Below are 24,369 nucleotides of genomic sequence, written 5' to 3'. Positions count from 1 at the left end.
GTCTTCTTTTTCGTCGTAATAGCTCTTCGTGCCTTCGAGGGGTCGAAGTTTACCGGGCGGATTACGCCGACATCGTTAATACGTTCGCGATAAACTGTTCGTGAACGGAGTTAGCGAAATGGTCGATGCATTTACACGGAATTCCAGTAGGCACAACCGTTAAAGTAAATAGTCGACGTCGCAACGCCGTTGGTGGCTCGTACGTAGCGTCGGCGGTTAGAGAGGATAGATGCTGGCCCGTCCGTGTGCAGGCGACGGTTCTGTGTGCAGGGGTGCACATACCAACACGTGGAGCACCGTGCACTCGTAGGTGTACCGATGTAGTCCACTGCTACTCTGACCCCGGTCGGCCTTCGATCAATAGCTGGAGCCAGCTAGAGAGCTCAGCCGAGCCGAGTTGAGTTTTCAGTTCCGTCGAGTCGAACCCAATTGCGAGCCTATGCCTGCTGCCCCCCCTTGACTATCGCGATAAGTCTCTCTCCCTATCCGGTTTCCACCCTTTTTTCGATCTTCGATACTCTGCGCTTGTATCCTCTTGCCCTTTCTTCCTGACCCACTACGGGGGACAATGTTAGCCCACGTTTTCGTTTCTATTTGGAGATATAGACAGGGATAAATATATTAGGATGGTCTGAGAGCAACTGTTTTAGGTACCGTGACATTTGAGGGTAGTTTGCAGAGTTGAAAATCGTCAGTTTATCGAGGAAATTGCGCACGTTTGTTAGGGGGACCCTCCAGAGCTTTAGCTTTAGGACCTAGTTTGTTTCTTTGGGGCGAATCGATCCCTTGTGTGTATTTTTTTTATGTATCGGTATATCTTCGAATATCTTTACTCTATGCTTTTGATGGATAATTTATTAAGAGGATACAATGTTTTTTTTTTTAATGAAAAAATTTCACTCTACATTTTTCAACTAATTCGAATTTTTTTTCGAAATGAGAACTTCATTATAAATGACCATCACTCGTTATTAGACTCATTATTAAAACTTGAACCTAAATAGGAATTTATTTTATTCTGCAGATATTATAACACGAACTTCACTTTCGATCTTTTTTATATTCCTGCATATTGTTTGCATTTTGTAGTTTCTTGGACATTCGAATTTTCTACAAATGCATACAGATCCGCAGTCTACTCATTATAAACGAAGTTGTCTATGTTAAACTTTATCAGATAACGTGGTTCGCGAACATCTTTATCTACAACTTAATTTCTTTCAATATTTTCGCGAAACCACCCCCGAGTGTACATAAATCCACCAACAATAACATTCATTCCATCAATGATAAATCCCTAAATTTCATTTTATATTCGTTTCATAAACTTCATATCGATACCAAAATACAAAAGCACCACAACTCGAAGCCAGATATCCCAAGAAAATATTTCTCTACAATTCCATATTATCTCCCCATCTACCTACTCTTTCACCAAAGCAGCTCAATATTATCGAACCCTACCCTCACCGCCTCTATACCGATCCAAACCAACTCCGATTTCATCGTTCGATCTCGAGCTCGTTCCTAATCGATCCCCGAAAGGATCGAGGTGGAACGTTCCGCCCCCTTGTCTCGCTTATCTATTGCGGCGTAATATGCATCGCTAATGAGGTCAACGTGGAACTCGAGCGGGGCTGCAACATCTTTTCATCTTCCGCGCGAGTGTCTGGCTTCGCGGGGCGTAACTTCGATGTAAAATTAGCGGGATCATAAATATGAATGAACCCCGGCGTCGTTATCGTGGCCGAAAGGAAAATTTTCAAGCGGCGGCACGATGTATCGCTATTGATATTGCGTCAATTTCTTTTTTCATTTAAAACCACCCCCTTCCGACACCCCCCCCCCCTCCCCATCCCCATCCCGCGCTATCCGAGCGGAGCGGAACTGATGAAAGACCGCCGCATCAGCGATTCATACCCGCGAAACTATTCATGGGTTGAAGTTCTTGGGAAGTTAACGGAGCAACTTTCGTGCCACACGAGATGGGGAGGGGGGAGGGGAAGTTTAAGCCCCTACCCGAAATCCTTTGCCGGGGTCACTCGTACCCGTGATCTTGTTTTCTCGCTCGCTTTCTTCGCGCACCTTTTGCCTTTTCCATCCCCCGGCCCACCCCTCTTCGTTTCCACAACGCCATTTTTTGCGAGACCCTCTGACAGCATATGAGAGTACGTCATCAGCCAGGGACTCTCGGTATTCTCATCTTTCTCTGTCCGACACCGGGCATTTTCTTTTTTTTTTTTTTTAAATAAGTGCGCAACCGGATATAATGGAACGCGCGAAACGTTGCCGAGGTGAATTTTGCAACGTCTGCGATCGGACCGTCCCCTGGAAATTACTTCCAAGGGATGTTTACTCGTTTGTTGTGATCGTACATTCGCTTGGTGGCAGGGCATGTTTGTTAATTCATATTATTGTGTAATGAAGATTTTTATGTTGCAAGAGGATATGAAAGGGTATCGTGCTTATTTTATTATGTTTGATTAAGGGAAGTTTATTAGTTTCTTATGTTGTATATTTGCTTAGTAGCTTCTTTGGTAAAGAGGAAGTGTAGGTCTTGCAAGCGGGGCATGTATGCTAAATATTATTGTATAATGAAGATTTTTATGTTATAAGTGAAGGTGAAAAGGTATTGTGCGTACATTTTATTATGCTTGATTGAATGTAATATAATGTAATAGTTGATTATTAGACTGTGGATATTTATGTGTTGATGACAAATGAAAATACAGGGAAACCTGTCCGAATGTGGACAAATGCAGAAGTCCATAAAATAGCAACAATAATAAACATGTCATACCGTTTAGAGGATAAGACGTACTTTCATTTAAGTTTATATTATTTATCTTCATCTGTATATATACGAATTTCCACAGTCTATTAATTATCTGTTATCAATAACCCAAAATAAACAATCACCCAATCCTGTGCAGCTATTCTAAAGTACAAAGACGCGATGAAACAGTTTTTAATGTAGAGTTCGCGGAAATACGGCGAAACCCGTACCAGTAAACATCGTCGAGCGTATTCAAATTATGCTCCGCTCTGATTCCACTCGTATTTTTACAGAGCTCCGTTAAACCGTCGAGGCAATCGGTTGGAAATTGAATTCGAGTTTACAAAATCCAACGGAACGCAGAGTCTATTGTTACGTATTTTTATTGACGCGATGCCAAATTCTAAGTCGTTATCGGAGACAGGCCGTAATCGAGTCTAAACTTCAAACGAGCGCAAAGTTGTTCGATGTTCCGTTCGCCGAAGCAAATCAATTTCGTGGCTGATGGCGGCATTCTTCCGCGGAAACTTTTCCTATTAGCTCGGAGGTTTTTTTTTTTTTTTTTTTTTTTTAATAGCCCCCGATTATACGGAATAGAAATTTATCGGCCAGAGGAAAAGTGAACGTATGTTGTTTCAGTTCGCTTTATCGATTCTTTCTCCCTCCTCCGTTTCCAACGGGTGTCCCTTTTCGTACTCTCGTCTTCGCCATTCGTATCCAGGCTGGTGATAACTTCCAAGATTCCCATCGTGCCTCGTTCGCTCCTATTATAGCCGTCGCCTGATGAAATCCCATTTGTAACGAGACATTAGGTCGGATATATATTCCGGTCGAGGAATTATAGTAATAACTTTTAACACATACCCACTCGGCGAAAAGCACATCATTTGTTTCGCACTTTTAGCATCGGTAATGAGAGCCGATGACGTTGATTTATTAATCTGCTATCCAACCGTAATGGCGGATAAGCGTTTGAAATCTGGAACACGTTGCGGTATGTAGATCTCGTTATTTTTGTCTTTGGTTCGCGAAAAAAAAGGAAGAGGGAATTGAATCGATCGCGCCATTTGCATGCGATTCTCGGAATTTAATAGCGAACGAGCTATTACCTTCCTGGCTGTTATTAACTCTGAGAAAGTGTAGCTGTCGGTCAAAATTTGACATCCTCCGTTCCTTTCATTTTTTTTTTCCGTTCTTGGTGTTACAAGGTGCACTGAGTCTGATAGTTCGAAGGCGAGGGTTACATGATTGTAATTGTATGCATGGATACGTTGGCGAGTTGGCTCCTGGCTTGGGTTTTTCCTTAGGGGTGGTTTGTCAGAGATTGATGGAATTTTGTATGGCGACTTCTATACTGACTCTATCATATTCTATATGATATATTCTATATCATTTAATTAAAAAAAATGAAGTAAAATCTGATTCATAGTATTCCATATCCATTGATCAGTGTACCTGTGTCTGTTGGCTTTTATTTATTGCTTTGAACCTCAGGAACGATACATGGTAAATTGAAATTTTGAAATTTGTTTAATACAAGTTGGTAGAAATATTTTAGAGGCCTTAAGCAATAAGAGTATTAACATAGAATCTATTTTTTTTACCCAGTTTAAACTTAGTGATTCCTACATGCGGGCATTCGTACTATTTAATTTAATTAAAGAAGAAATTCGATTACACAATTCTGTAGATGAATTTAACCAGCTTTAATGAGCTTTACATCAGCTTTTTTCAGTCCTTACCATGCCGTGGTGCTTTTCACGAGAGGATCTCGTTCGCGATGTGTACGGTGCGCGTTTATCATTCGCGGTTAATCCGTTTCTATGGGATTCAGGATTACAGTTTGATTTTTCATTTTTGGATTGACACAGGGAGCTCCGTCAGTTTTCTCCGATAACATTTCGTTTAATTGATGAGCACACGATGCCACCGGCGGTCTATCGGTAAGCGGAAATCGATCCGAAAACAATGTTTCTGTTTGCTTATTGATTTCCGATTTGCTGGGGAGCATAAATGCGTTGAATGCCTACAGTTTGCCAGGGTACACAATGACAGCCCGGGCGCAATTAAACGTTAGTTTGCGCTTGTCGGTAATGCAATTTCCGGCGCGACTATTTTTCAGTAGATTGTATTCGAACGTAACGCCGAAATTGATTTCGGCAAACGGGGGCCGTTATTGTCGCGGAGGTCAATATTTGCTTACATCCGTCTGCCGTCGATTTTAGGTCGTTACGAATATCCGAAAGGGTGGCAGCCTACCCTCAAATACTTTAAATATCGACATTTTTACAAACTTATCGCGCCAGAAAAAATTCTCGTTTACTCTTTCATTCGACGTCTCTGTCGCAAAACAATCTATAAACAATCCCGCGAAAGAGTCGAGGTTCAGGTACAGTGACATTTTTAACTTATCCTCGACTGTATTCTTCATTAATTCTTTCTTCTCGCAATTTTTCCCCGAAAAAATCTTGAAGCAAGTCCCTTTTTACGGGCTCCGAAGATAGAAGGTTCCTTTAACGAGGAACACAAATCGAGGAGAAATGATTGGGTGATTCGGTGCCCGTGGAGATGGTTCGCTCGTTATTGTTTTACGATCGTCGGGAAACGAACGAGAAGAAACCCTATGAGGTATTGGTTCGTGGACTGCCATTGGCGAAAGAACATCCATTCGATGTTATTCGGTGCGCCACAAAGGGTTCGGGAAATTGGCTAATTTTTCCGAGATGACGAAGGGAACCGGTGCACCGGAACGTTTATGTGGGGCGCATCGATATGCAATTTCTCAGATGCACTATTCGGTTCTGACCACCGTTGCGATTGCGTTTTCGAATCGAACGCTCCTGTTGGCCCGGGGAGGAGGTAATTTTAGGTAGTGCACCTCGTTACTGTTCCACATCTACGGAAAATACCAAGTCCTCGCCGGAACATCGACGATTTTTATCATAGATGTTAGACGCGAATTACTAACACTCTGGTTCACAAGGGGCACGAGTAGAATTTCTGGCATTCGTTGAAAAAGGACAATTTTTTACAGCTTTTACAATAGAAACACAAAGGGTATTAGCATTCAATCCTAGTTTTCATATTTTAAATATTTTTCTAGGCGTAGGTCTTCTAAGAAGGTCGTATGGCGCTAATTGTTCATTAGGAAATACTATGAACCTCGATCAGATTATTGTCGATACACTTCTACTACACTTCTTTTGTATCGCAGTTCATAGATGGAATTTGATATTCAACGTGTTCTATTTATACGACTAATTCCAATTTAAAAAAATTAAAAATGGTACAAGTATTTTTCTCATTTAATGTCTTTCAATTTCGAATGTATATTTTAGTACTTGGTGGATTAACTATCTCTTCCTCTGTAATAATATTTAATAATTTCTCACATAAGCCACCACATTTTGTTCCAAACAATAAATTTCGTTAATACACGCTAAATTTCACTTTGAGCAATACGTTTCATTAATTAAAACCCAGCAAAATTGCATCAGTCATCGACAATCCGGTAAAGGGCAAACCCAGAGTGTAACACACCCAACAGCCGTGCTCGTGTTTCAAAAATAGTCGACCACGCTGGAAGGTTAAGCCGATCTAGTTGCTAACGGTACGAAACGAGAGTGTTCGACCTATCCGTGGAACAAGCAAACTTCCTTGTGTCTGTATCGTCGCTCGCCAAACTGTTCTCGCGTCGGTATACACTTGTCAGACCTAGGAAACCCGCAAGTATGTTTTGACGTCGTTGACAGGAATTTTCGGTATGATGTTGACATTCCTGCATCGCGTGTTCCCGTCGCTTTTCTCTGTCCGATCAAATACCGGTTCATACTACTAGAGACGCCGCGTTCACGAGGCACTTCGAGAGCACTTATCCGCTCTCTATAACCGTCGGAATACTTTATTAGCTCTATCTATTCTAGCAGCTCGCCCAAATCCTCTTAGAAACCATTTCTTACGATATTCGAAGCGAATTAAGTTTGGAATAATTCGCGTGAAACTTTTAACGCGTCGAAATGCTTCAACTCGGTGTTTTTAATCTCTCACTGCTTTTCGATTAATCAGAATTTTACAGCAGATGCATAAATTCGTTCGCTTTATTTCAAATGCGTGAAATTGTGTGAATGATTTTTTTTTTAAATAGTATTTTCTATGATAGTTTTTTAATTTCTTTTTTTTTTTTGGTTTAAAGAAATAATTAAATTAACCAAAGAGTAATTATCTAAGTGGCTATTACACTTCTTCGACATTACAAGCTATTCAGTCAATTTGCTCCTCGTACTTCAAGCTTCTTTCAGAAAGAGAACTTTCATTATAAGCTAAGAAGATCGAACATATCGTCAAATTTCGTCTCATCCGCACATTTGTATTTCCTATAACTTGGTCCTAAAGATTATCGCACACCTAAATATTCATCATCCGACTCCCAAACGGTTATATCTCCGCTGTCTGACCATTGCCGCCACATTCTACTTAGCCCGCCGCGGCAGCTCAGCTCTGCCGTCTGCCCGAACCGTCACGAACTACTGAAACCAGAATTCTGTGCGTTCGGGAGGGACTCGAGGAAGCAGCCCGTTAATTCAGCGGATCGCTCTCATATCAATGATAGATTTACGATAATATTCTTCGAGGCGTGTGTCGTAAACAGGAAGCGTCGAAAAGGACGCACCATCTTCGGTCGGGAGGGGGCGTCGGAAGGAGGGTCGGATTTATCGGGCCTTTCGCATTCGTAAATCAAGGGGAATACATCCTTTCCGGCAACACACGAGACAGAAGGCGTCTCGTTTACGTATCCGTTGAACCGAATGCAGGAATCTATGGGTTCCTACGTCGTATCTTGAAGGATCTATACATTTCTCCGCTCGAAGAGCACGCGGGCTGACCTTCTTCGAGTCTCGGACACGTTACGTGGCGGACCGTTCTCGCTCGCAACGATCCACACGAGGGGTGGGGAACCTTTTGGCATTGGGAGGCCGCATTTCACTTCAGGGATGCCTCATCATTATAAGGCTGCGCGTGGTCGCTTACGCTGGAACTGTGGCGAGGTGCTTGTCTAAATGCAAATTAAGAGGGCCAGGAAATTACAATTTTTTTTAGAAATTGATTTTATTTTGGTGCATTCCTCGAAAGATACACGTTTCGAGAATGTTGGATCTAATTTTAAGAAAGAAATCTTTATGGACTAAAAGGAGTCAGCAACTTTTTAACATTCAGCTTTAAAAATAAATTCCTTTTTTAACATTTTCATAAATTCTTCATGTTTAAAATGTATTCTTTCTGAGTTAGGTACATTATTTACGTGCTTGAAATTATTTGGTATAAACGAAGAAGAAATACAATACTTAAATAGAATTTTAATGAGTACTTTAAAATCCACCTACATCATGATGCCATATGAAACTTGAAGATGTTAATCAAAACGCATGCAGTTTGTATAATTTACAAATGAACAGATGTATAAGTACATTATAACGTGTACAAGATATACAACAGACATAATAAGCTGAAAGTACCGAATACTTGAAAAGGCTGGGGGCGAGTTCATCCCTGATCTACGAGGTTAAAAAGCAAATAAGGAAGAAAGGAAAAGAAATGCAACGAGCAACACGAACTTGAGACCATTACGTACGCAATTACGAGTCGTGTCACGCCAAAAATTTTTCGAGAGTCCTGACTGGCGTTTGCACGGAACCCGACCTTGCACGCAACGTAACGATATGCGCTGTCAGACGCCATCTTTCAAGCTAAACTATTCCCCGCGTTGCCTGACCCATTTCGTGTCTGGCACGTTACGAAATACGGTAAACGCGTGGAAAATCAATTTCGACGCGGGGGAGGTCTCGCGTGGAGAAAATTTCGGCGCGATTCCGGGGGCCGATTGAATTAAGATACGGCTGCCCCGCGGAAGCTATTAATACGCTCGACAAATATAATAATTCCGCTTGTTACGTGATTACTCGCGTGGCCATTGTTACCCTCTAGCTGAAATGACTTCGAATCGAACAAACACCTGCCGAAATATTAGTCGATTAGACTCAGAGTCGAAACTCTTGGGTTTTATCTTGGTAAAATTACAGGTAGCGAAACGTGGATTTAGAAACGAGATTCAAACAGGAATAGTTCAATCGTAAATTTGCCTCTGCTTTTGATGTCAGAGTGAAATTGAGATATGGTTTAGTCAGACATATTTGAGTTGCCTTAAATAGTGTGTGGTTACTTCGTGTAACATGAAAATAATTAGAATAAATAAATATAAATTTGTTGGGTATTATTGAGATTATTATTAATTTTATAATAACAGAAAAAAGCGTCACATTAACCCTCTATGGGCTCATGTAACTTTCAGATTACATGCTAATATATCGATATTTTATCAAATAATTTTAGTCTTAATTATATAATGTCTCTGATAATAAAATAACAATATTGATGACGGTTGGTATCTACCTGAAATATCGAAGTAAACGCCTTGCAAATTGTCTGCAGAAACAATAATTAGGCCCATAGAGGGTTAATATTTCATTTTACAGAGAGCCAGTCTTTTAATAAATTTGTATAGATCTAAACGTCACTTTTATTCGACTATGCATTTTGGGAGGGCCGTTGGACCGAGAAGGTACGGTAGGACGAAAAAGTGTTGCGAAACGTCGAGGTGATCGAAGGAGGAGGGGTGCAGGGTGTTCAGGAATTCACGGGCGAAAGTCGGGGTCAGAAGTTCTAGTTTCTGTGCGCGGACAGCCGCGCAATGTATCCCCGACAGAATGCAAATGATCAATTAACCAGTTGTAAATCAATGGAACACAGCGGGCTGGCTTTATCTAGCCTCGTTGTCGGTGCTCGGCAGGTCTAATGGCTGCGGAGCCTTGCTTGGGCTCTTATTCCGTTTCCCCCTTTCCAGCCACTCCAGTTACCCATCTCGCTCGTTCTCATCCATCCCTCGTTAAGAATATTTATATCCAGGCCACGTTCGCTGGAGAACCTTTGGAGACTCCAAGGCCCACCCTCGGGAACGGTGCAAAGTTATTAAGCACTCCGAACCACACTTCTGTTCCTCTTTCCCTCTTTCTTCTCCGTTCCTACCTTCTTCTCCGCTGGTCTTTCCTTCGACGATTATCTTCCAGAATGAGACAGGGATTCTCGATAATTTTATTCCAACGTACATTACCTCGCGATGTGTTCCACCTCCCTTGATTCTTTTTTTTTCTGGGGTATACCAGAATGCTTTACGTCCCTCGAGTTATTTGGGGAGGTTAAGTCCATTGCTCTTAAATTAACTGTTCTGGATTAGGCTAAACTTATACGTGGAAGGACTCCTGCGTTTGAAGGACCACTCTTCCTACGGGAAAATTAACGGCGGTGTCAATAAATAGATGAATATTTATTCATCTGGAATATTGTGTAGTCTTCTTTTGACTGATTTGAAAAATGTTTCCACTTCGTTGTCTTCTAGTGCCCTTGCAAAGGGGGTGTCATGATGCCAGGTGCTTTAAATGCAACAGGCAAAAATAGCCGAATATCGAACTTCTCGAATTTGCCCATTTGTTAATTTGATTATTGTTAATATACAGTAAACTCACGTGACCACAGAAGTCGTATTATCCAAACTAAAAAAAAAAAAATGGTTCAATGTACAATTTTCCAATGTACTGTATTCAAAATCGCACATTTCCTCTAAATTGAAATAATAGCTTATTTTTTTTCCCGTGCCCCTTTAATGTGTAATCGTTTTTATTTTACGTATATCATCAAACCTAAGGATTGAACTGAGAATCATACCAAGGTTTTAAATGAATAACTACTGTTGTTAATGATACAAGGTTCAGGTATTGTTTTCGATAACGTATTCTCGCGTTATCCTTTTCGCCGTAATTTCGTTACCATTGGAAATGAAACACGACCGACTCTCCACCCCTAAACGGTCCAACACGATTCGTCGGCGTAATGCGACATCGCCGCAAGCGAGCGTGATCTTACCATACCTCATTTGTAATGTACGATTTGTGGGTTCCGCTTGCCAAATGAGCGACCCCCAATCAGTGACTGTCTGTCAGAGGAAAACGTACGAGAAATTCCTCCCCGGTTGCGGCCGTGTACCTTCAATTATCTCGCGATATCTCCTCGACTATTCTCGATATTGCACCGGAGACATTCGTCGAATCTCGGAATCCTTTCTTTCGACGTGTACAGTGCAATTTTTTAGTAGAATTTAATGCAATTTGTTGTGTATTGCTGTCTATCATACAGGGTGCACCCTACAAAAGGGTTAGAGACTGTTAGAAATTAACTATACTAGTTTTAGCTATAATTACATCGAAAAGGGGACTGATGTGGTAATGTAAGAGTAACTATGCATAATTCAATAAAAACAGTTGAAGAAAATGTTATTCAGTTCAATCGGAGCTAGTCAAATGATACAAAATATAATTTTTGTACATGGAAATTTTAAGTTTTCATTCGAGGATGACTACGTAGAGGATTGAAAACGTTTCTCTTTCGATACACCTCTATTCGAATATTGTTAAATTATGTGAAGCATCAAGCAAACGTGTACTATTTGGATTAAGTACGCTGTCTCTGTAAGAAATAGTAATAAATATGAATTTGAATTTGGCAGTACGCTGCGTGGATCATATTTCATGTAGACTGAACTGTGTCGGTTGTTAGTACAACGGACGGTTGAAATTAACAATGGATTCGACGGGGTAATAAAGACGCGAGCCAAATTTCTTTTCTGGCTGTTACAATAGATGGACCGAACGGGATAAGTTCGACCTTCGTTCGGATCTTCAAGTTTAGCGGTGACCCTGTGTACATAATATCATTTTATTGTTGAATACCTCTTCGTGCATATAAGAGGATTTCCTTGATATATTGCTTCTGTAAAAATCCATTCGAAATATGGAATATTATGTAAAATTCCGAATGTAGCCAATATATGTATAGCAAATAGTATTTCATAAATTCTTCTACAAAATTGTTCATTATAAATGTATACATGTGCAAAGTTTATTCGTGTACATATTTACGATAAAACAGTGATTCGAAAACATCAAACCTATCATTTAATTTAGACAAATTTCTTCAATAGACATAGAGGGTTTCATGCATTGTTTAATTTAGCACCACGTCAAATATTTTTGCATTTAATAAAAAAACAAGGATTTATAAGATTAATCAGCGTTAATAACAAACTGAATCTATGGTCCTGTGGAATAGTCGAGCCGATTGGCAGCGATTTTCCAAACGAAGGCGACACGCGAAGCGCCGCCTGAACTTTATATCAACGCCGGTAGAATTTTATTGCCAGCCACCTTTCCATGGTTAGGCGAATCAGCCGCAGTTTGGCGTTCGATTTGCATTTGCCCACGTCAGATCGCGTGCCGCGGCGTTTCTGGCCGCGCACTTACTTATTTCACCTCCGGGTGTTCAATTTTTTGCCCTCCCTTTCCCTGGGAGGCTGCTTTCTTCCATTCTTGTCGTTCGCCGATGGAAATTGCGGGATAACCATCTCGGGACCGTTCCTCGAATATTTATACGACCGAATTCTTTCTCTTATTCCCTTTGCGCGTATTTTTTTTCTCCATCCTTATTTCTCTCCACTCCAACTCTCACGAGGTTGCATGTTCGACGGCGCAACGTGCAGTCCCGGGGTGCCGGAGAACGACGTGTCATGATTAACCACGCGAAATCTGAACAGTGTTCGTCTGTAATTGTATATACAGGGTGTTCTGGCAACGGTGGGGTAGGGTGTTTGCGGTGGAAGACGGGTCGTGTCGCCATTAATTGGTCCTGGCCAGGCGATCTCCTGACCGTAACGGAGTTTCAACTCTAGACGTCGAAAGCGCAGTTGTTTCGAGGACCCTGAGCAGCTTTCAAAAATTGTTTAAATATTCAGGCAGTTTCATTCGTAAGTTCACGAAGAACCTCTAGGTTACGAGGTTCCATTTCTCGTCTTACATGTTCGGTGAAAAAATGAAATCTTCCCTTAATCTCTTCAGGGACGATTTTTCTTCACGTTTTTCTTATATCTCTGACTACATCGAAAATAACATTGGAAGTGCAGTGAAACCATAACATTTTTACTGCTCTCGCATAAGATACATGCATAAGCTTACTCATATACATATCTATAATGAAAACTTCATATGGTAATAGCAAAACTATTATTTAATTCAGTCAAAATTCTTCAATAGGCATGGAGGGTACAAATATTTATGGGAACGACTGTACATATATAAAGAAATCTACAAAATTTCAAAAGTCTACGTCAATTACTTTGACCGTAAAAAAATCATAAAAATGACCTCGAAAGAGTACCTTCTCAAACTGTCTTTATTCGCACATTCAAAGGGCTTTCTACATTAAATCGTCTCCATGTTAAAAATTCTCCAAGATTGATCTGTTTTTGAAGACGATTGACGCAGTTTCACCCCTAAACTCTGGCTCGTCCCCATCGGCCACAGATTCCAGCAGAGTTCCAGCGGATGAATCATTAATCCGAAAATCTCGCTTCTGACCCGCGTGGCGTATTATTCAAACACGTCCGCGAACTCTCTTTTATCTAGACGCCGCGAGAAAGGTTCGCAGATAATAAACGATCTCCAGGGGATGATTTTCAACGATGAGTTTGCGATTCATATTTCACCCCGTTCCCCTTACTTTGCATGCCCCCCTCGACAGCGGGAATCCCTCGGCGCGGCCCGCGAAAATGTATGCGAATATTTTGCGCGGCTCCCCGACACCGCGAAGCGCGAGAATCGCGGCAAGATCGGAGATGTATCAGCGCGATTTGCAAAAGTAAGCGAAATCCACGGAAAAGGCAGATGTCAGCGGGGCTGGCTGAAGAGTGTCTATATGTTTCCTCGAATCCGTGTATCCTACTTCTCTCCCGAGGCTCCCTTATCCTCGTCATCTTGAGAAGTTTCCGGTTGCACTTTCTAAGTGTGTCGCGTACCCGTGATGTAACGCGAATCGAATAAAACGAAACACTGCGTGGGAAGGGATGTATGATATGTATGACGTGTATGATACTGTAATTTGATATTCAAGGAAGATTAATCTTGTTTAATTGGCGATACAGGTTATATTAGGGGGACCAAAAAGTAATGTTTCTGCAAATGTCGATACTTTTTTTTTTTATTTAATTACTTCATTTAAGGTCACATCAACTACGAGGTAATTAGTGACCACGTCATATTGCAATACTTTCGGTTCCTTATTGTGTCAAACTGCTCATAGAAATTGTAACTGAACAAGTCTCAAGGAAAGTTGAATACTAAATCAAAATTCGAATTATTGTTTAGTATAAATGAATCACGTATCGCGATTCGAAGCAGTTTTTAAACGCGTTGGTAATTTTATGCTCACACGAGTTTAACGTTCAATAAAGCGAAACAGTTGTTTGTAGTGCCAACTCCTTCGACTGAATATTCTCTTTGACTAACACTTCTCCGCGACCGAAAACAAATGTCCTTAAAATACCGTTGCCGGTTGCAAGATAATTACACGTCCAGGGCCCTCGACACGGTAACAAAGTGCAAATTGGCCCTCGTGCCAAAAAGGGAACTCGACATGCCCGCGTTCCAACGTGTTTCCTGGTCCTACGGTTGTTTCCCTCTGTCGACAAATTACACGGGAATCGCCGGTACGGGTTTTAAGATAATAACACGGTTCTTAAATACCACGCCCGGTTCTGATGTTAATTGAAACCTTACGATTTGTTATCAGGAGATCGCCGCCATTCTGATAAGTTTCCAAAGGCACGCGGAATGGCAAAGTCGGGAGGTGAAGGTGCGACCGCGCAGTGGTTCGATGTTACTGTATTCGAGAAAGAAAGTCCGTTACCGGCGGGACGGTTATTGCTGGAAGAAGAGAAAAGACGGCAAGACTACACGGGAGGATCATATGAAACTGAAGGTAGCGATTTGTTTAACGAACGAAAGTGATCGCGGTCCAGGGAGTCGGTCGGAGTTGAGATTTGTTCTCGGTCGAATCGCAGGTCCAGGGGGTCGAGTGCATCTACGGCTGTTACGTGCACTCGGCAATCCTTCCGACGTTTCATCGGAGATGTTATTGGCTACTGCAGAATCCAGACGTCGTTCTCGTTCACTACTTAAACGTTCCTTACCCGGACGGTGATGCAAAGCTAGCGGCGCTGCCACCGTGTCTCGCACTGCCGCCAGACAAGAAAGAATGGACGCGAGACGAGCTGGCTTCGCAACTCAGACCCATGTTCCTCGGTGGAGATGACGATCCGAACAATCCTCATCTCACACAACACTCGAATCATCCCGTCGACATGATAGTTTCGCAACTGTTGGACAGGCAGCGAGCGAACTCCACTTCCTCCACCACCAGCACTCAGCTTGCACCTAGGAGACTAACACCGGACAATCAGGTAACCGGATCCGACACTTGCCGTACACAGGATGGGGCACTTGAAGAAACACAACACTGTACGAATTTGTTTAATCGTCTTTTCAACCCTTTGCACTCGGATGTCCCCTATGAAGGGACGTCGTAAGTCTGACAAATAAAGGATTTATATTTGCAGTAGTGTCAACGCTTCAAGAAAGCTCTAAGAGTTTATAATCAAGTTTAATAATACCAGAAAAGACATGTTTTTAAAGTTAGATCTATTTTATGGAATGCGATTTCTGTTCGCACATTTTGCAACGAGATGGCGCAGAGTGCAAGGGGTTAAGGCTTCAATGAATAAGTAATACTTTTTCGTAGAATTCAGAAATTTCCAAGGGCCTGACATTTCCTAATTTTTTGGTATATCGAAAAAATTCAACGTCATACCACCGGCAGAGGTGTCTAGTTTTGAGACAATTTATGGTTTTTCGATTCAATAATACGCTGTGATTTACAACGACAAAATTTCTCCTATTGTTACGCGTGCCATTTTAAACAGCGTAACTTAGTCTTAAAGGTTTCTTTCACAGAACCATAAATAACGGAGATATTCAGGCGTTCCCATTCAAGTGCCCCACCCTGTATAGAGGATGGCATTTCGGAGAGACCAACCTGGCCATCCTTGACGATAGAAAGCAACGAATTTCTTGGTTTCAAGGGAACACAATCCCATTTGAACAGTTCATTAATAGCAACCTTAACTTTCATTTCAATTTCAATTTCGTAATTCGAATTTTCGTATTCCATACTTTTGTGAACAGACTGTTGCCCATGCACTTGTGACAGGTGAACATATGAGAAGATGTACGAGAATGTGTACAAATGAAAAATATCAAAAATATCAAAAATAAAATACTCTGGTTAGAAGCTACGACGCTTCTCCTTAAATTTCAATTCGTCCTCTGTAAAAATATGAATTTGCATAAACATCAACAGTCTACTCACGAATAACTTCATTAACATAATTCCTCCATTTCCAGCTCGAATGCTAAGCTTGAATTGAAACCAAGCAACTCGTTCAGGTATTCAATAGCTCGGTCCGCGGTGTTTTGTTTCTGAACTCCGTTTCACGATTTCCCTTCTTCTCCCGTGTTAACGATCAGGTTTCCTCGACTACCGGAGGTCAGCAAACGTCGACAACAGCCTCACCGGCTCCCCGCGTATACTCAAGACATTCCCATACGACTCAAAGCCAACAGCCGGCTCCTCTAGTGTTAAGTTTGCAACAGATTCAAGGCGGCGGCGGTCTTCTGATACTCAACAGCCAACCGTACCATCACCAGCAGCAGCAGCAGCAGCAACAACAACAACAGCAGCAGCAGCAACAACAACAACAGCAGCAGCAACAGCAGCAAAGCCAACAAGTGGAGATGCAACAGGTCACGGAGCAACAAATCGTACAACAGACGAGCGTCGACAGAGAACAACAGACCCAACAGGAGATCGACGCCCAGGAGAGTATGGATCGCTCCTCGGTGCAAACGTTGCCAATTGGTGGCGCTGGCACAGAGGTCACCGATTTCGCCGAGACCTTGGATCTAAGTCAAGAGGACATCCAGCGAACGTTATCCGCCAACATGGTGCCACCTTCCCCGTCGCCGTCACCGGCGGACAATAGCATGATCAACCCGATGGACTTCATCGACTCGTCGGACGACGTTCTGGTTAATTTAGACGCGTTCGACGTGTTTGGCGATCTACCGGAGCTGCACGATTTCGAGGCCGAACAGACCAAGGCCGAGGGGAGAGGCGAATCCGATAACGACGTGGGATGTCATCCTGGAACAACCGTCCATATTGCGGAGTATAGTCCGGAGTGGAGTTACACCGAGGGTGGTGTGAAGGTAAGATCTGTTTTACTGAGTTTCGTTTGATTTGGTTGATCAGTGAGTAGTTTAGGTAAAAAATAAATGTAGGGGAATTTACATGATTAAGGCGTTAGATCCTAGATTTGCTAGAAAACTCATTGGTAAAGCTTTTCTAGTAGGCTTTGCTTCGGGTACGCCTTTCTATTGAAATCTATTTCCTATAGAAGAAGGCTTGGGATCAAGCAGCTCCGATGTCGAATGTTTATCCATAATATGCATTTTACTATGTCTGTATAGATCGTGTGACAGGAATTTTGTTTTCGTCGCAGGTATTGGTTGCTGGCCCCTGGACCGGTGGCAGTAACTCTCAATCGTATTCGGTGTTGTTCGACGCTGAACCGGTTGAAGCCTGCTTGGTGCAGCCAGGTGTCTTGCGTTGCCGTTGTCCTGCTCATGCTCCAGGCATAGCGTCTCTTCAGGTCGCGTGCGACGGGTTCGTCGTCTCTGACAGCGTTGCCTTCGAGTATCGAAGAGCACCGACGTCCGAGCCAAGTCCAGAGAGAGCTCTCTTGGACCGTTTGGCGGACGTGGAGTCTCGTCTTCAGGGGCCTGGTCCACCGTCACCCGCGGTTCACTTGGAAGAGCGACTAGTCGCGTATTGTCAGGTTGGTATCATCTTAACACATTGCTGACCGGCAGTTTCTTTATTCAGAGTTTATCTCATGCCACCGGAAGTAAAATCAAATTAAACGAGAAAGATGGAGCACGTACAACGAGAAATTTTCTATTATTTTGTGATTCTTTATTATCGTACTCTCTCCTGACACTATATTTTTCTTGTACAATCATTTCCAGAGTTATGTTATCCTTTCAGGATCATGATCTAATGGACGAGACGTTACAAATAAAGAACTAATTAATTAAGAGGTAGTGGAGTGTTGATGCAAGTGTTAACGTTTCAATACTCTCTTTTCTTTGGTAGGTGTGGTTATTTATTTATTCAGCTTGTTTCGTTCTCTGGATTTCAGGATGCTGTTGTCCGTCCGTGGCGAGCCGGAGCGGAACCGTTACAATCCGGTGGCCCTACCCTGTTGCATTTGGCCGCTGGATTGGGCTACTCCAGGTTAGCCTGCGCCCTCCTCCACTGGAGAGCGGAAAATCCTAGTAGCGTATTAGATGCCGAAGTTGATGCCCTCAGGCAAGATAGCGCTGGTCTTACGCCACTTGCTTGGGCTTGTGCCGCGGGACACGCGGATACTGCCAGGATATTGTATAGGTATGCATCTCACCGATATCTTTAACCGTTTCCATAAAAATTTTCAATTTAATTTTAGCTGTTTCTGCTGATGCGATTTGCAAAAAAATTAATCGACCCGTTTCTAAAGAAATTTTAATCTGTTTGCGCAGATGGAACGCGATGGCGCTTCGTGTGAGGGATTGCCAGAATAGAAGCGCGACCGAGTTAGCGGCGGAGAACGGCCACACGGCGATCACGGAAGAATTAAATCGACTCGAAGCCAGAAGGCAAGACGAGAGGCTTTTCTTGCGACCGGCCAGCCCTAGCCCTAGGAGGCCATCTCAAGACAGCGGTCTCGATCTGGCGTTGTGTTAGTCTCGTTTGCTATTATACTGCCCTCTTCCGTATATACACGCACATACATTCACGTCCGCACGTAAATCACAAGTGCTCCCGACCACCTCACCCCACTTACACCCCCCGCGCCATGAAGACCCCCGCCCCCTCTGCCACCACCAAGAACCCCCCTCTGTAACAATTTAGAGTAAAAAGGCCGTAAGTCATGCGAGCGTAACATAATCAGGAGAACGTAGCAATTAAGGGGTTTATCGAAAAACACAGGTGGCTCGCCGCTGCTGGACAACATGGAATTGTTGCAAGAGGATGACTCGTCATTAGCCCTCAGCGAGCAGGGAATGGAGAGCGCTCCGACCCCTCAGGAGACTGTAGGTCCGTACCTTCCTCGTTTCCCCTTCTATTTGTCTGTCTGTCTGCCTGTCTATCTGTAACTATTCGTAACTCTGTCTGTTTTCTAATGTAAACTTAATAGATTCATCGGCCTAGATAAAACAGTACTGCGCGGGCTGCGTTCCGTAGTGTTCCTAGCTGAAACTGCGTCCCTTGATCTGTCTCTGTCTCTATCTCTGTTTCACGTACACGCAATACACACACGCACACATACACGCACACATACACGCATACACACGACACTTACCACGACACGCACACACACACACACACACACACACGTACTAAGAAGAAGAAAAAAGTTCCTTTTTGTTTTTTCCGTTTCTCTGTTTCTCTGTCTTATGCGTAACGAGACGACCGGATCGGTCCAGGCTCGCTGTCCTCTAACTCCTCTGAACTCTTGCAGCTTAAAAGCAGTATTGGTGTTGCTTGGCCTTCGTAACTGCTGGGTGTTGGATGATTGCTGTGTAACGTCTAAAAAACTTTCTTAGCCGCCTGTTATCGGCCCGAACGACCAGTTCCTCGAGTGAGACCGACGGTCCCGTCTCTGGTTCGCTCGCCGACGAGTTCTTAATAAGGACAATACGTCACGTCCGTGATAAAAATTGGACGCTAAGAGACACGGCGCTTGCGAGAGCACCCGCGTGCTCGTGCATCGACCGATCGGAATACGGAACGCTGTCGGATACCACGTGGCTGGGTCGGTTGCACGCGTTGGCGCAACGGGAACAGCTTCCGACAAGCGGAGAAACGAACCGTCCACGCTCGACGGTGTCGAGGACGATTCTCATTCGTGTCGTGTACAGATCTCTCCGCACCGTGCTGAGAATAAATCCGCAATTCACTTGGGCGTCACACGTTTCGATTAACGTTCGATTTGGTTCACCATAGAAAACTAAAAAAAAAAAAACTAAAAAAAAATAATAAAAAACAAAAACAAACTAGAAGTATATATATACAAAAAAATACAAAAAGTAAAAAGACAAAGAGAAACAAAAAACAAATATATATATGTATATATATATATATACGTTCACAGTTTAAAAAAAAAAAACAAACCTCGGTGTTGTGATCGATGTGATTTCGCCGGTCCCGTAAACACCTTTTTCGAGTTTGGCTAGGGTGGTGATTCCTTTTTATAGGGGAGGAAGACGCGAGGGTGCTGACATTGGCTGAGCAAATTATAGCGGCGCTACCGGAAAGGATCAAGAGAGCGGAAGGCGATTCTCCGTCTTCTTCCTCGCCACCTCCCCCGGCACCGCCCTTGTCGCCACTGGAGGACGCTCTGATGGAACAAATGGTGAGCGATCGTTCGACGCAACGGACCCTCGTCACCTCCATAATCCCAGTTTCGTTTAATCCGTGTCCTGAGATCACTTGGAGGGTTAGAGATGTAGACTTAAAAAAGGACACCAAGATTCTGATCGCACCTCATTCATGCATTCTTCCTCGAAAAAACAAATAAAACTCATGCCATAGAACGTTAAACCTACCCATTCCCTAGATTTCTATTCATCATTCCCTCAGCAATCCAAGCGTTCTTCCTCTAAAACTAACCTCGCATTTCTATGCTGATATCTCCACAGCCTCTGGATTCTGGTGAATTGTTCGACTCTTATCGCGACTGCAGCGGAGGTGCGGCATCGGTGTCAGACGTGGATGCCGATGCCAGCCCCTCGAGTCCATCCAGCAGCTGTCTGACACCGGACTCGCCCTCGCCTCCGCCCACCACGGCCGACTTCTGCGAATTTCTGCAGCTACAGCTGCAATTGGACAGCGGAAACGGGCACAACGGGCAATACTATACTGGCGAACGGAAGTACGGTAACGTGATGGGCTCTGGAATGTGCGGGGGTGTGACAGGTGGCGGTAACGGAGCCGGCGACGGAAGCGAGGCGGACCTGAGCAGGCTCACGCTGTCCGATCGCGAGCAAAGGGAGCTCTACCACGCCGCCAGAATGATCCAGAAAGCCTACAGAAATTACAAGGGACGCCAGAGGCAGGAGGAGGCCGAGAGACACGCCGCTGTCCTCATTCAGCAATATTATCGTCGACATAAACAGTACGCTTATTATAGGTAATCTGTTTCTAGCTTAACACGACGCGGCAGTTTCGTTTCATCCCTCATCCTTTTCCTCCCCCCCCCCCACCCTTCTGGAAAGAACAATGGTTGAAAGTGACCATGTGAGATACTGGTCGGAAAAGGAAAGTTTTCGCTAACGGGTGGTTGTACTGTAACGAACTGAGATAGTTGGTCTTCGAAGGAATTCAGTCTATTAGAAACTCTTTGAATTTATGACGTCTGGGTATTCTCTTGTTTCACACGTGTGCAAATAAGTCGTACTATAAGGATTTATACGTATTAATACGTGTAAGATAGGACAAATTTATTTTTACGATGCTTGGAAGGCAACACGTGTGCAATAACTTCACTGTTCAGTGAAAGTTTCTTAATTTCGAATTCTGTATCTTTCATTGACACTGTAATCAGTGCATACAAGACGGACCAAATGGCTCAGTTCTCTACGGTATATCGTAACGAATCAGGAAACATTAGATATTCAATCGACGTGCCATGGTACAGATTGTTATTAGGAGTAGCAACTATGACTTTGACATATTCTCATCGTACGTCGATTAACATTAAAATTACCAAGGTCATACATGCAACTGTATCTTTGTAATTAGAAGAAAAAGGAACAAGCTAATTTACGAATAAAATTGATTCACTTCTACAATAAGTAATTTAAAAAAATTGCAGTGTAGCCATTGTTGATAGTGGACTGCTTTTAATAACAAGTTTGAATACACCCTTGGTAGTTTCAGTGCGAAATAACTGCTGTAGCCTGATTCCTACGCACGCAGCGTGTCGTTACATAAACGATATTCTTTTTTCAGTGTGTACCGAAAGTGGCCATTTTTTTGAGCATTGTCCTTTCAGATGCTTCATGCACGAAACGTCGCATCGACCAGTTCCAGGAGCATGGTCGGAACCGTTAAATTCTCGTCAGTGTTTCGCGAGTTGGGACGTTAGTTTTAATAAGCGGCAATTAATAAAGCGGGAGGACAGGGCGTACCCGTTGCGGGGGCCAATTTAACGATCCAGTTGAATCGGACGGATTTCACCCAAGTTCGTTCTGTCCACCTCTGCGGAGGGGAGCCGAACTTTTAATTGGCATCGTAAATAATTCGAAAACTTTCGGAACTTCCTTACCGCCGCCGCGGTGTTCCGAATACAAAATTAACCTGGCATTAAATTAATACGACTTTTGTTTGAGATGAAAGCTTCACCCGCCAGCCACCCTCACCTTGCTTCTTTTTTTTGGCTCGTTCATTACACGAATCCACTGGGGCAGCGTTTCTCAAACTAGTGCCCGACGACTCCTCGGGGGCCCGTGAGTCCTCAGAAGGAGAAACAGAAACTTGAAAACGGGAGAAGCTGGGGTTACTGTACTTTCGTGCTTAACAGGTTAAATGCAAATTGCAAACAAGATATTAGAATATTCTAAACGATGCCTGTAGAAAGTTAGGTCTCGAATTTGTCCGTTTTTCATATCAAGAAGTAACGGACAATAACGACCCCGAAAAGTAATCAAAATCGCTTCTATAAGTCTGCAGATGTATCCTCATTTATTTGTTCGAAATATTTAGGTGTTATAGCCAATTGTAAGCTACGCATCCCTAACAAATAAATCAACACGAACAAATGAACATTGTTCAAAAACTTTCTTACATTGCATTAAAAAATGGTTTCGAATAATATCACAAAAATAAGAAGTTCAATTCTACAACCAATTCTTTTAATACAAAAATATATTCTTTTTGAAAAGGTTTTAAGTTGGATCCCCCTAAAAAATAAGAATTTAATTGCACCCCATGGGGGAGTCGAAGTTTGAGAGACACTGCGTTACCGCATTCCCCAGAGCGCGTCCTTCGGGGTGCTTTTATTTCACGGTGTGCTCTACTTTCCTGTTTCGCAGACAAGCCACGAAAGCCGCGCTGGTGATACAAAGTAACTACCGGAATTATCGGTCGCGTCCGGGGTCGGCCAGCTCGAGGCAGCAGGCTGTTCATCAGCAAGCCGCCCATCAGGCAGCCAGGAAGATCCAGCAGTTCATGAGACAGTCGAAAATCAAGTTAGTATCCGGCCGGTGCACATAATTGCATTTCCTGTTGCAACGGTGTGCACGCATTATTAGTTATGTAGTACTTCTTGTTAGCACACGAAAGGCTTATCGTAACGAAAGACATCTAAAAGTTCTAAAGTCTCCCTCTTCTGTGTGTACTAATGCAGCTTGTCGTGGGACGATTCACGACCGGTAAGTAACGAAAAACAAGTAGGGCGATTGTCGCGCGGCAAACACTGCTCGTTTATCGCTCCCCTCGTAATCTCTTATCTCGAGAGGATAACTCCGCTCTTTCGCTTTCACCAGGACGATCAGTGCACCCTGTTTCACGACACCCGAATTTATAGACCCGGTACCGATCGATCGTTTCTCCCGGGAAGAGAGTAAAGAAAACGTGTAACCATCTTCGAGATTAGTCTCTGTGTTTCTTTTCTGGTTTCTTTTTCTCTCTATTTTTTTTTTTTGATTTTATTTATTTACGGAATGCGACCGGTGCTTTGTGTCTTTCCTGTTTTTAAATGTTCTAATCGTGTTACGGAGTACCAGTACATGCAACAGCGTTCACGATACGGAGCTTGTCATAGAGACGAGACGAGATTCTTCAATTATCGCGTTGCTCGACGATTGTCCACCTCCACGAGGAGAGATTTTGGAAACGCGATTGGAAATGATTTATCGTTTTGGCGATGAGTACTCTGTGTTGCTATGAAACTGTCCACGCGATACGTGCAACGCTTAGCGTGTACAGAGCGTAGAGAGCAGATCTAGGCACGTTTGATATGACAATTTGTATTTTAGAGACAAACGATTATAGAAATTGAATATTTTGATTTCTAAATTTTTGTAAATTTGCAACGTACCTTATCTCTGTGGTATAGATATATGTATTTTGTTTCTCGCAGTAATGTAAAGTAAGTATTTTCATTTATTTTCATTTTCGAGCAATAGTTCGGACGATTCCCTAATTCCATTTCAAATCAAATTTGCCTAGGTCTGATGAGTAAAATATTTACCACTTAGGGCTGGATTCTTCTAGTCACACATCCACCTATCCAGATGTACGAATTCAGACATCAAATTCACATACGAATCTACATTTAGTACATGTAGTTTTGCTATACACGTTTAGTAAAAGTGTATGTACATCAAGAACAAACTATTGCTGCGCAAATTAGGCAGAAGGGAACCGCTAGAAGTCAGTTTACCGTAATCAGTTTACCAGCAAAGTTACGTCACTTGTTTGCCTTAAGCCACGTT

The 24,369-nt window shown here is 42.9% G+C and overlaps 1 protein-coding gene across 6 annotated transcripts in view; it reads left to right on the top strand.

Moving 5' to 3' along the window:
- The window catches only part of LOC128878020 (calmodulin-binding transcription activator 2), a 90,082-nt gene that overhangs the window by 57,301 nt on the left and 8,412 nt on the right, over window positions 1–24,369 (top strand). For 3 of the 6 annotated variants that reach the window (XM_054125791.1, XM_054125794.1, XM_054125796.1), the window contains 10 exons: window positions 14,504–14,692; window positions 14,775–15,173; window positions 16,297–17,037; window positions 17,331–17,666; window positions 18,030–18,277; window positions 18,409–18,608; window positions 18,860–18,967; window positions 20,128–20,285; window positions 20,572–21,062; window positions 22,966–23,121. In XM_054125791.1, the coding sequence (XP_053981766.1) occupies window positions 14,504–14,692; window positions 14,775–15,173; window positions 16,297–17,037; window positions 17,331–17,666; window positions 18,030–18,277; window positions 18,409–18,608; window positions 18,860–18,967; window positions 20,128–20,285; window positions 20,572–21,062; window positions 22,966–23,121 (3,026 nt within the window). Of the gene's footprint in view, window positions 1–14,503; window positions 14,693–14,774; window positions 15,174–16,296; window positions 17,038–17,330; window positions 17,667–18,029; window positions 18,278–18,408; window positions 18,609–18,859; window positions 18,968–20,127; window positions 20,286–20,571; window positions 21,063–22,965; window positions 23,122–23,279; window positions 23,305–24,369 lie in introns of all 6 variants that reach the window. The other 3 variants (XM_054125793.1, XM_054125792.1, XM_054125795.1) reach the window with 3 other exon arrangements.

The sequence above is a fragment of the Hylaeus volcanicus genome, chromosome 6, assembly GCF_026283585.1.
Source record: "Hylaeus volcanicus isolate JK05 chromosome 6, UHH_iyHylVolc1.0_haploid, whole genome shotgun sequence".
NCBI lineage: Eukaryota > Metazoa > Arthropoda > Insecta > Hymenoptera > Colletidae > Hylaeus > Hylaeus volcanicus.
This window is presented reverse-complemented; position numbering and strand designations above follow the sequence as displayed.